General features: G+C 44.0%; 1 protein-coding gene across 4 annotated transcripts in view; it reads right to left on the minus strand.

Annotated features, from left to right (window-relative positions):
- LOC135259324 (limbin-like) overlaps positions 1 to 13,296 on the minus strand; it is a 72,854-nt gene extending 59,558 nt beyond the window's left edge. For 3 of the 4 annotated variants that reach the window (XM_064343563.1, XM_064343562.1, XM_064343565.1), the window contains exons 1-8: positions 12,614 to 13,296; positions 12,110 to 12,188; positions 10,111 to 10,283; positions 8,994 to 9,050; positions 7,473 to 7,659; positions 4,230 to 4,330; positions 3,918 to 3,983; positions 1,784 to 1,918 (exon numbers count right to left, since the gene is read on the minus strand). In XM_064343563.1, the coding sequence (XP_064199633.1) occupies positions 1,784 to 1,918; positions 3,918 to 3,983; positions 4,230 to 4,330; positions 7,473 to 7,659; positions 8,994 to 9,050; positions 10,111 to 10,283; positions 12,110 to 12,188; positions 12,614 to 12,925 (1,110 nt within the window). In that variant the 5' untranslated portion in view covers positions 12,926 to 13,296. The remainder of the gene's footprint in view (positions 1 to 1,783; positions 1,919 to 3,917; positions 3,984 to 4,229; positions 4,331 to 7,472; positions 7,660 to 8,993; positions 9,051 to 10,110; positions 10,284 to 12,109; positions 12,189 to 12,613) is intronic. The other variant, XM_064343564.1, reaches the window with a different exon arrangement.
- Between the last annotated feature and the right edge of the window lie 95 nt (positions 13,297 to 13,391).

Raw genomic sequence — 13,391 nt, forward strand, 5'->3', positions numbered from 1 at the left:
ATTATACAGAGGATGGGGACGATTGGGATCACGGACCGGGGGGGAAGGGGGGTTGATTTAGCTATTTCAGTCCATGGGGGGGGGGGGTTCAGAGGTGGAGAGATTAATAGCAATCACTGATGCTCGACTGGGGGGCTAGATTGCAATCACAGACAACGGGCTCCGGTGGTTCTGGAATATAACGTTACGCTAAAAATATTTCCTAGGACAACTAATTGTTCTCCAGGACATTTTCACATTTTTCATGAGTTTTCATGACTGGAAACCTACATCAAAAGATTCCAGGTTTTTGAGGCTTTCCAGGACGTGTGGGAACCCTGATTTGATGTCTGGACCACCAATGAAAGGCCTTGCCTCTGGCACATTCCTCAGACATTAAGGGTCATCGGGCTTTCTGTTACTGCAAGGTCTGCACATATTACACACAAACATTTTTACAGAAAATTCAGCAAGTAAAACTGCTCTAAACCACAAAAACTATCTGCACCAAAATCTGTCTTTTATACTGTATCCAACCTGCTTGAAACTGAATATCGTTTTTTTCGTCTTTCCTCCTCAATAGTACTTTAATATTTTCTGTTGGTCAGCCACCAGATTTTCGCTGATTCAGGACCGCGCACATGCGGTCGTGATGCGGTTTCCGCTCAGCCACCCGCCAGCGGAGCGGTCGACGACGCTGCGCCAGAGGACACCGCAGCCGGGGCCGGCGAATCAGAGGAGGCCAGTCGACCGCGGGAGCTGCGACCGTGCGAGGAAAGGCCCTCCGAGCTTAACCCTCCCTCCTTGGGCGGCGCTACGGCTAAGTTCAGCAGTGTCTCTCTCGTGGGCCTCCCACACCCAATCAGAAACAAGAAGCGTGCCCCTTGGTGGGAATGGCATCGAATCTGCGCCCTTCAGATGCTTCAGAAACTGTTCACGTGCCAATGGGCAATTCAGAAAAATGGGTTCTGTAAGCTGAAGCCAGGCAAACAAACAAACAAACAAACAAACAAATAAATACAGAACGGTCTTGGATCGTTTTATGGGAAAATCCATGAAAAGATGCAGATGCATTCGTGGATTGGCACAGGATCATTTTCCCCCCAGAAAACCTGGAAACCTACATTGGAAACTTAGAAGGGAATGAGATGAATTCTTAATAGCTCGCAACTGAAAAAACGAATATATTCCAAACAAACCTCTTTATTCACCACACAGCAGATGCATTTCAGTCCCTTCCAATTAGGTTCATATTAACAGGAAATGCCAGACTGAAGCAAAGCTGCGCTTCAATGACTCCAAATCCACACCACAGAATGCACGCTTTAACATCTATGACTCAAAGGCAAGTACTTACAGCATTCAGTTTGAGGTCTGTTAATGGTGTTTAGTCATATTTAAAAGATGCACAACATTTCAGTTTCAGGTCTGGTAATGGTGTTTAGCCATATTTAAAGGATGCACAACATTTCAGTTTCAGATCTGTTAATGGTGTTTAGCCACATTGTTTCATGTCTGTTAATGGTGTTTGGCCATGTATAAAGGATGCACTGCTCTCAATTTCAGGTCTGTTAATGGTGTTTGGCCACATTGTGTCAGATCTGTTAATGGTGTTTGGTTGTATTTAAAGGATGCCTTTTTCCACAGACAGGAGCACCAAATGATGTCATTCCACAGGACTGCGCTCCCCGCTAATGACCCCTCCCCTCTGCAAGCAGCTGGTGAAGCAGTACTGACAGAGCGGGTCAGTACTGCTCCCGTGGGGGCCAGCGCTGGGGGCGGGGAGCAGGCCGAGGCGTCTTACCCTTTGCTGCAGAGGGTGTTTTTGGGCGGCGGCCTGGATCCGGGGGAGGAGGGCGAGGCCCAGGCTGAGCACGAGAGCGGACAGCAGGAAGGCCCCGACGAAGCCCGCGAAGTGCACGCTGTGATTGGGCGAAATCTGAAAGGGCGAGGGAGACGTTAGATACAGAGATACAAAGCTCGCTAAGGAAAGAGCACCTCTGCAAAGAGCCACTGCAAGTCCAGAGCTCACTGACAGACACGCCACCTTTCTCCTCTATGAGTACCCAACAATAACCAACCTGACTTCTCTGCAGAGTTCTCTGCCTGGTTGCAGTAGATGTTGCCTTTCGTACTGACACCTTCGCACAAAACCTGTTAAGCCGATAGAAATTCTACCATATTAAATAACTGACATAAACTCTATCATGTTTTAAATTACGTTCCGTTCAGATAAAAGCCCCATCATGGTGGGCTCTCCAGAGAACATATCTCAACGTGACACTTTGTGATGCATCTCTCAAATATGCTTTACACAAGCATTTCAGCAGTTTGATCTCCGCACACTCCAGGTGACCTCCACACCAACAGAACCTTCCGGAAGATTTACGGTCTTCAGCGTCCCCACCCCGCATGTCGCTAACAAGCTCAGCACTGGAAATATGTGAACATTCAACAGCATTACCGAAGCGCTCTTTCAAGAGCTGTGACTCAAAATAACAGGTGATATTAGCATCTGGATTAAAAGCAACAAGAGCTTTACTCTGTATGTGAATGAAACTCCGTCTGTCAATGAAACAGGAGCACACAAAGCGTGTTTTAGTCTTACATGACAGAACAAGAGCACATCAGGCTCAGCTTTTCTAGTTCCAGTTGCAATAATTCCTGAAGTCTGCGCTGTTATAAAGCATATCCGCAGTAGCCAAAAGAGGAGTTGTTTTTTTTGTTTTGTTTTGTTTTTTTTAAGAGGCTATATTTGGAAACAAATGTTCAAAAGCATACGTGGCCATAGATGTGCCACAGGACGGATGTATTAGTCCTTTAATCTTGTACAGCAGGCCCCTTTCCGTGCAGACGCAGGAGACCGGTCATGCCGCAATTTAGCCAATTTCCCAGGCCTTCTCGAAAACAGGCGGCCGTCAAGCCAACCAAAGAAAGCGCAATTACATTATTTCTTTCCTATAAATAGTGCGGCGCCCTTTCTTTCCTTCGTGTTTTTAATCTCGCTCAGTACCCCTGAAAGCGCAAAGCGCATTAAGAAAGTGGCAGCAACTTTCACAGGGCTCAGCACTCTGCCTGCGAGTCCATTAAACGTGATTAAACACTGCAGCGAGGGGCCATCTGATCCCAAAATGACCCGCTGTCTCGCGCTCTCTAAACGGAGCCTTCGAGGGACTTGTACTTTTTAATTGGGCGAGTTGTACATTCCCCGCATGTTCGCAAACTCCGAAGTGTTTTGCATTGCAAATAAGGACGGAATAATAACAGCAACGTCTCCCCAGAGATGGTTTATGCTCATCAGAGGAGCAGCTCACTTCAATAAAGCACTGATTACATACAAAATTATTAGAGTAAACAGCGTTCCTCTGTGTTTTCTTACAGAACCACTTGCCTCATTCAGAATAGATGTCTACACAAGACATGCAAGGCTGTTTCACAATAACCCTTTCAGAGTAGAAAATCCCAAATCTGTCCAGTGCTTGCTTTCTTATAAACATAAAATCAATAAAGAATGCCAAACAAATGTGTATGTGTTTTTAAATTTTACCTACACTGCCTATGTGTCTCTCCCTGGCCATTCTATGATCAGAGAAACTTACTTCTCTTGTCGTTCAAGCTAAGATTTGATTTTCCATTTGTCTGCCAAGGAAGCTGGTGAAACACTGCCCCCTGGAGTACGAACGTGGTTTGTGGTAATTTCATTTAACAAATCCCTCCTCAGCAGCATTCAACAGCCCTGGTGACATTTCATATTTGTATGATGTTAAATTAGCTATTTTTGCCATATTACTAGCCCTTTCCAAAGATGTACTGTATACTGCAAACCTTTAGATTACATTAAATAAACATTACAGAGGTTTCCAGGCTAAGATATTGTGACCGTCAGCAATTCCCAGCACAGAATATATACACTGTCGGACAGAAAGAAAATCATTTACCTTTTCTGCAGAGGTCACCCTCAAGGTAAAATTTGCCACCACAGGACCAAACAAATTGATGTCATTCTAGTAAACCAAAAAAAAACAAAAAACATCATGATTAGGATTTCAGCATTTTAGAGAGGGATTAGGATTTTCCTAGTTTGGTCAGCAGAAATGTCAGATTATCAATGAGTCGGGCAGCACTACCCAGGGCGAATGCTATCAATCAGCCTGAGAGTCACTGCAGCGGCGACAATGAGCACGTTCACCCAGAGAGGGACAGCCCAGCGCTAGGCTAGGAACACGCCCGCGCTCTCTCGCCGTGTTTACCTGCGAGGCGTTGGAAAAGGTCAGGTAGGCCGGCAGCGCCAGTATCTCGTTCCTGTGCCCTTTAACCGACGCGGTGTACTTCACAACGTAGACAGAGCCCGCTGTAGAAACAAAAATATCAGCCTCCTGAATGTACTGCGCTATGCAGTGATAACCTGCAAGTGAAGCACAAAGCAAACAGTCACAGCCTCCTGTTCGAGCCAAAGTGGTGAGAGTCAGCAATTATTCAACAAACACCATCATGATCACTCTTTAGATAAAGTACATATTCATACAGCCTCACTAAAGCAAGAACAAGGTCTTAATTACCACAGTAAAACATCTTGATAAGTCATTCTCATGCATTTGTGCCGAATTCAGAGGGTTAACATTGAGTCGAGTAATACTACACACTCATAAAGATGGAATATTATTTGCATGAGACTTTAGGAAGGTTTCATCACAGCTTAGCAAATACATCATTCAAATCATGGGATTCTTTTTTTATAAGCCCAACTTATAGCGTGATCATAGTCACATCAAGGACCCCTATGTTCTAGACGATATGCTGAGATTACCTTAGTTAACATACAACGCCAAGAGCAAACACACCAGTCATTCATAACTGAAATGCACAAACTAATTGAAATTTAAATGCATTCAGTCCTCATCTTCAATATTCTGATTGGCTGAGAATCCATAGATTACTGAACATATTTCTAAAAAGAAAATCCTCAGTTTCTTTCCCAGCTCAGGAGAATATGGAACATTGTCTCAATTCCATTTTATTATTACAGCATTTAGAGCAACTGAAAAAACCACTGAAGCACAAAGTAATCTTGAAACAGAGCTCAAGTAAAAGCAGCCTGAGATTCCTAAAATATGAATAAATTCAAAAAACAGTTTCTGTGAAGATTCCTGCATGAGTCTTCATGAGTGCTGCATATTTATAAGCACAACATGAGCATCAACAAACATGCAAACCTACTTGTACACCCTATCATGTGTCATATGTATGTCATTATCTACATACGTGACATAACTATAACATGGAAGTAAGAATGACATTAGTATATGGGTGGCAACAGTTCATTTTTATGAATGTTCATGTTTTGCTTATGAAAGTGTTGCATAGTACCTTGAATGATTTCTCAAACTCTGAAGTAAAACCCGAGACCAGAGGGTGCAGGTTTCTGTTTTAGCCCAGCACAAAGACACCTGATTCTACTTAACAATCTCTTGATTGAAGATCAATATTAATCCGTTTGGAAACCGCTGCCATAGACAGACAGAAAGACACATTCATTGTTCTATTGCTGGTGGCCAGATTCCTAGCAAGGGGTGAAAACTGAATGCCTTACTCCCTTTCAGAACGTGGGAAAAGTCTAGCGAGCAACATAATTTCCCCGGGTAGAAATATCCACGTTTTCACTGCAGAAATTTTAAGGTTCATTTTTCAAACCAAAACGAGTCAAGTGGAAAGGGGTCTAGCGTCATCTTTCTTGATGATGACAGATTACTGTGAGTTGCACCGGACCACGAATAATTGGTTCTCGTCAGGGTTCCAGACTCGGAAATGTTAGCAATCGATAAATAGCGCTTGGGAGAGGAGAGGAGAGGCGTGAGTCAGCCTCTATTCTCCATCACGAATGAGGACTGGACATAAAGACGACTTCCTGAAGGTACCTGCAGGAACATCGCTGTGCTTTCTGAATATATACCCAAGCAAGCCTGGGGAAGGAGGGAACGAGGCACGGACACTGCGGAGCTGAGGAACCCTAAAGAGAAAACTGCATGCGCGCAAACGCGCGGAATCTTCCGGCAAGTCAGATATTTCTCAGACATCCATATTCATGCGATTCGGCTGAAAAATAGAGAACGGTGCCAAGCGAGCGCGCACAAAGCTTGCAGCTGCCAGTTAATCTTAATCATATACAAAGCCGGGACGGGGGGGGGGAGGGAGCAGGCAGCGATTTTAAAAGAACAGCCTGAAGCGAATAAAGACCGAAAAATATGCGGAGCGCTTCGTTCGTTCCCGAACCCTCCGACCTGTCGCAGGTGCAGACCACGGTGCTCGCCGCCGTGTGCGTTCACTTAACCGCGAAGGGGAAGACATGCTTTTTTATTTACCTTCAAAGAAAGAACCCAAATACCTGCGTGCCATTCGGGGCAGATATTAATTCACAAAAGGCAAACTGGACAGCAAAGGTTTCTTTCAGGAACCCGATGCTGCGCACCACCGGGCCCGCATGCCTCAGATTTACGTCCTGAGAGCTCGCGGCCGAGCGCCTCTGGAACGGCTCTGGGTTTCGGTAGCATAAATCAGACGGCAATATGAAAGCAATCTGCGCCGGAGGACCGGGAGGCGGTGCGCGGGCACAGGGGGGATGAGATGGATACGGCCGCCTGCTTATTACTCTGTTAGCGGCTCGGCGCGGCGCGGCGCGGCGATGGCGGAGGAGGCCTACGAGGCAGAGCGGAATATATGAAAAAAAAAACAATCTCTCTGATTGTTTGTTTCCTGCCAGAGAGTCAGCGGGTTTGGCCTTACGGAATAGAGAAGCAATGACTCTATTTCACTCTTCTGCCAGACGTTGCCTGCGTGTATGTGTGTGCATTTGTATATGTACCCGTCCATATATGCCTGAATAGGACTGGTGAGCATGTCTGCACGTTCACATGTGTGTTCTGAGTGAGTGTTTACTCATGCATACAAAGAGTGTATTTCAACAGGTGTGGAGTGAGCTACTGCCGGCATTAGCCGAGATTAAAATAAGTCTGTGGCTTTACTGATAGAACTAGTGTGTTTATTTTATTGTTTCTGTTACTTTACTTCAGTTACTTCTTTCAATTAGCAGTTAATAGGTTTGTTTAAGTTGGCCCTTTGAAGTACAGCAGCACACTTGTCCAGACCAAGGGAAGGAGTCCATTGAGCGAGGGCCTATGTGCGCATGCGTATGTGTAATGGATGTGTGTGTGTGTGCGAAAAGGACGCGTGTGTGTGCATGTGTGAGCGACTGAGTGAGTGAGTGAGTGAGTGATTGAGTGAGTGAGTGAGTGAGTGAGTGAGTGAGTGAGTGAGTGAGTGAGTGAGTGAGTGAGTGAGTGAGTGAGTGAGTGAGTGAGTGAGAGACTGAGTGAGTGAGTGAGAGACTGAGTGAGTGAGTGAGTGAGTGAGTGAGTGAGTGAGAGACTGAGTGAGTGAGAGACTGACTGAGTGAGAGACTGACTGAGTGAGTGACTAAGCGAGTGTGAGACCTGTACCTGACAGTGAGTCAGAGGTGAAGGACTGGAAGCCCTTCTCCACCACTGCCCCGCTGTTATTGACGATGGTGAGGCCGGACACGGCGTCCTGAATGCCCAGCTGGGACAGATCAGTGGCGGCAGGCGTCCCAGTGTTGTTGATCAGCAGGAAAAAGGTCACCAAAGGGAACTCCTTAGCAGCATCCACCTGTTGCCCCGGAAACAACACAATACAGAGGAGATGCTGTGATTAAAGGTAATTCCAGTTCCCCTGGCAACCACAAAAAATAAATCACAGACGGCCCGGTTCCAATCTGACCGCAATACACTTTGTCCTTACTTTTAAGCACCGGATACGAGCAAATGTTACGGTATTTATCTTCCAACGCTTGTTGTTGAAATTGATGGGAAATGGCGTACGCAGACTATTGTGAAAAAGGCTATTCCAAGTGTCACCATTTTTTCTGCAACAGAAGTGCGCAGAGAAAAAGCACGGCTGCAATGAAATGCTTAAGGCAGTCTGTTGACAATTCGACGGCATTAGCTAGCGCTGACGGCACGTTCACATGCAAATGTAGCGCACGATCCGCCCAAATAAGGGCACGCTGGACTGCTGATGGCTGCTCTAAGCAGCACAGTTTCACAACGAGGCGCTGGGTGGGCGGGCAAACAGCACGACTCATTACCCGTTACCAACAATAAGGGCGTGGGGAATTCGGCTAATTGCTAATTAGCGCAGCGGTTGTACGAGACCATTCTGCTGAGCAGACCTGGGTCAAATGCGTATTTATTTTGGATTCCAATACCTTTCTGTGCTCTATTGATCTTGCCTGGTGTAACTGAGCCTGTCGATATGACCACAAGGCGGGGTTTGCACTTTTTGAGAGTATTTCATTGGTTCCAATACACCAGACAAGATCAGTAAAACTAAGAAAAGTATTTCAGTCCAAAACAAATACGTATTTGACCCAGGTCTGCAGCTGAGAGGGTGAACGTGTAACTGACTTATACACCCATTTCCGCACCCAGTAGTCTTTAACATGACAGCTGCTTCTAGGAAAACTACGGGCCGCTTCAAGTAACTGTCTACATTTGACGTCTGCATTTACAAAGCGTAAATGGTCAACCCCTACAACCGTGCATAGGAGTGTAATAACACGTTAGCATTCCACTTTCCTGAGGTAGTTGTTATAAATGGCATGCTGCATTTCATCGTAAAGTTAAAATCATGTGTGATTCATGTCCATAGAAGCGGTTTGTATGCACATTCAGAAGCACCTGGGACATCTAACCAGTAAAGAGTGATGCGAAGCAAGGGCATGCTCAAATCACATGGATTTAACATTTTTGAAACTTTCAAGTTGAAATTTTTCAATTTTTGACATTTTTAAAGGGTAATCAACATTCAAATCAACATATCCATATTTGAATCCTGTATTAGCACAGTTCTATTAATGTACTGTTTTGTCACCTATATTAAAACTTGTAGATATTATGGTTCAATGTTTTTTAGACACGTATTTAAGTACAACATGCAATTACCTGAGCACACTTGTGAAATGTGAGCCCAAACGTTGGAGGTTGTGCCAAACTGCGTATCTGAAACAAAATGTAAATCAATAGTGTCAATAAATTATGAAACAGCAATATACTTGCACTGCAACTAGAAACTAATCATCCATTGACAACATCCCTTCCCCAATTAAGTATATTTCCCACTAATCACCAGTCACAGTGGAGGAATAAGGAAGTTCCTGGAACCAGCACAGCAGAACGGCCCTGACAGACCCGCTGCCTCTCCTCGCCATGACGACAGCAGTGCCCACGCGCTCTAATGTCACGGTGACTTCTGAGCGCGCTCCTGTTTTTTTTCTGCTCTGAGGGGCGCTAAAGACCTCCGGGGGCACAGCCAGTTTTCTGAATGGGGCTCCGAGCCGAGACACCGCGGTACGCACGCGGCGACAGGGCCGGCGGGTCGGCCCGGGCCCAGGGCCCACGCGCGGCACGAACAAAAACCTGCCGGCTGACCCAGCGGACTCCCCGTTAAAAGGGCCACGTAAACACCCGTGCCACACTGTTACATGAAATAATCATCCTTCTTCTGGTGCCAAGAGAAGATTCTAGCAGACAAAGAGGCAGGCAAAGACTCGAGCCTTCTCGTTTCTCCTTTCCCTCCACCTGCGGACCGATTCAAGCGGAGAGCCGTCCGTCATTGACGGAGACCATTTTGACCAAGAGAGGGAGCAGATTACAGGAGATTCAAGATCAAAAGTCACTACGGTTAAGCAGAGTTGTTCCTGTAATTTTGAGAAAGCTGCTCCTTTCAAACCTTCCTGCAGAAGCCTTACAGCCTCTCAGACAGATTGCAATAACATAAATTCTAATATCCGCAGATTAGTTCATTTAGTTTTATGTGAGGAAAAGAATACTGGAGGGCCCTCATGCTGTGGATATGACAGAGCTACCCTTAGGGACATAACCTGAACACAGATACTCAATTTATTGAATTCAGTTTTTCTTAATGGTGAATTTTCTACTCTGGGTTACTGGCTAATGAATATTCATGAGGTGTCGTGAGTAAATGCAGGACATCCAATAGCAACAAAGGCAAGGGTGTTCAAAGGAAGTCTCCTTTGAACAGTTGTGTGGGGTGACGTACATTTTTGTGCCTGGGGAGAGACCGCCTCCTGGCCTCCCGCAGCATGGCGTCGGCGAGGGGGCGGATCAGGGCGAAGGGGGAGTGGCTCCAGGGACCTGCCGGAGCGGAGGAGAGGAGAGGCGGCTCTTCAGCGCTCCGCACTGCCCGAATGCACCCAGGCCCGCCGTCTCGCCCTGCACACAAATACCAGCCGGTTCAAAAATAAAAGCCAAAAAACAGAACACCAGCAGAGACAGCCATGGGCATCCCTCTGGAGTTTTCCATCCGCAGAAACAAAGGTTCCCTTTCATCTTTCACCCCCAAGGGAATCAGAAACTCTACCATCCAAACAAAAACCTGCTATAATAAACGTAGCATCAGGCAACTGGTGCTCAGATCTAAGCAAATGAAAATCAATAGCCTTGTGACTTTATCACAGGTATAGAACGCAAGTTACAATATTACATTATAAAATATGTATTATTAATAAATGGTTGCATCCCATGTAATATGTACACATAAATGTGTAAAATATGGACAGTGTCACAGTAATTATATTTCTTGCTATAGGTGCAAAAATACATATTTAAGCTAGTTATCAATTAGCGGCAGTAGAACCAGCCACAGAGATGAATGCTTAGACCAAAGGGCAAAGAGCAGGAGTGACAGACATGAGGTAAACCTTACACTCAAACCGTATAGACTAAAGGAAGGACAGGGCACAGAGATTTAATCCAGCTGAAAAACACTACCTCCAACTCCAATTGAGGCTTCTGGGGCAAATGTGCAGATGGATTGAGATCATTTTCATTTTATAGCCTATATTTTGTGCCAGCTGTGTTGCGTGGGTTTTGGAAAACAGTTGAGGCTGCAGTGTTGGTGTTGTTCATAACTTAAATGGCTCGCCGCTGTTTCAGAAGCCATTTAAACCATGCAGTCAGAATTGTTTGGCTGCTGGATTGGTATTGTTCACTGGTTCAATTTTGACATCAAACTGAGCCTCCAGAACTGTGTATACTGAAACAGTTTGACATCATGTTAGTTTGTTGGGCTTCCTATGAATTTGATCCTTCACAAGACTGTTAAAAGTTGCACCAAAGTAAAATGTCATAGCTCCTGAATACAGCTTTTATTGGCAAATATCAAATAGCCCATTTCATTGCATATTCATTTAATTAATGCTTGCTTTAATATTTCACTAATATCTACAATATTCATGAACATTCTGTACTTTGAAAATTGAGGCACTGGTCATTTTAGCCTATATTTGGCAAATTATCTTACAAACTAAATTGATTGGTTTCGCATACAGCTTTGTATGGAAAAAACAATTAACATTTACGATCTCCGAAACAAAGAAAGCCTACAACGGTTAACGAACATGCTTTTTAATTGTAATATACCAGATATTCTCTAGAAAAATCCCAAGCCTGTCCTGTGATACTTCCATGTTCTAGTGCTACAGTTGTGAGACGAGATTGGTGGACCCTGCACTCCTGCATAAAAGGCTCCTAAAATATAACTGAGAAAATTCAGCGCCATAGCTACTTGCCGTAGGAGTGGGCGCCCAGCAAAGAACACAGCAACAGCACATCGCATAATGGTCAAGGAGGTGACAAAGAACCCAGAGGTAACAGCTAAGGGTGTGCAGGCAGCTTTCAATCCATTGAAAGCTGTTTTTTGCAATCCATTGAGCAAATTTGCATGTTTGAATGGCCAAGTCAGTGTCCTGACCTTATGAATGCAGGTTAAATTAGAAGTAACTGCATGATCAGTTACAGTTGTATAACTTATATTAAAACATTTGTACACACAGTAAGGGCAGCACTACAAAAAGATTAATATATAAAATAAACTTGACTCTAAGGTCACCTTATCAAGGTTTCTGTTTGAATGCTGGAGCTCCATATTTGAGATTAACCATGACAAATATGTTTTGCTTGAATATACTGAGGTGTAAGGTCAGAAATCAGATTATATTCACGCTAAATTAAATGACGGAAAGAAAAGAAATACAAACCATCTCGATTGTGAGGTTTGAGCTCTGCAGATTCTTCTCCAGAGTGACACTGTACTCCAAAACACGGCACAGAACGTGTCTGAGAAAAAATAGCATTAATGAGACTATAAATGTAAATGTAAACCAGATGTGACAGAATGTTACCAATTGACAAATAAAGTTTGACATGTCTTGCAATGGCATACAAATACATAATAGAGAGGAAAAAATAAAACAACTTTACAACCACATATTAGAGCACCTTGGAGCATCCATGGAACCCCGCCTTAATTACGTCATGAGATCATATTGACCACCCATCACACTTCAGGAAGTGAAACTATTAAATCTTAGAGAGTTCAATAAGTAACTTAGTGTTTTCGGTTGTGATTTTTTTAAAGCCAAATCATTGAACCATTTATTTCCAACATTTTAAAGGTTAAACAACTCAAAATGAGTTGGACGTAAGGTATATGCTTGTATGTCTAAAACAACTAGGCTTTCGTATTGTAAATGCACACTTACCTTTTTTGTTTGACAAAATTCAGACGAGGGAAGTATTTCTGACCATGTACAGTTTAGCTTTCGTGTGGTTGCTATGCCAATCTCTGCCACTTCTGATTGAGGGAGCCATGTAGCATCCTCAAAACTACTTAAACGACCGAGATGTTTTTCCTTGAGATTAGCAGAATCCCACGCACAATCTGAGATTCCAGTTACATTATTGTATTCTTCTGTTCTGAATGAATAGGAATGGGGCCTGTTTTCGCATGTAAAAATAGGATCGAATAAAATGCTTACAGTGACCTGCACGGCGAAAAAAATGCACTTCAGCATTCGTAAAAACCGTTAACCTTCATAAACTGGAATGAATCCGTGTATGAAACATAGCTAACTAGCTAACGGTTTGTAAACAGTTATGCGTGTACTGAATTAGAATCATGCATATTCTTAGTCTATACCAGTAATTATCACTACAAATGTTCTTTATCTTAAAACAACAATGCGCAAAGATGTATATCCCTAAAGTAACTATCACGTTTAAATTATTCAATTTCAAATGAGCTAAAATGTTAAATAAATATATTGCGTATTTGTTCCAAATACGAAAACAATAGGCCTACGCTCAAAACTCACGTTTGCGTTTACAAGACGAGCTGCGTTAAGTGTTTTCCATTTCCCCAAACTTTACAAACTTTTATGTCCCGCCCTCACTCAGATTCTATTGGTTCTGCTTCGTCAGTCGTTCAGAAATTACGAGATTCTATTGGTTTTCAATACTGTCTGTAATGACTTCTGGATT

The sequence above is a fragment of the Anguilla rostrata genome, chromosome 7, assembly GCF_018555375.3.
Source record: "Anguilla rostrata isolate EN2019 chromosome 7, ASM1855537v3, whole genome shotgun sequence".
NCBI classification, from domain to species: domain Eukaryota; kingdom Metazoa; phylum Chordata; class Actinopteri; order Anguilliformes; family Anguillidae; genus Anguilla; species Anguilla rostrata.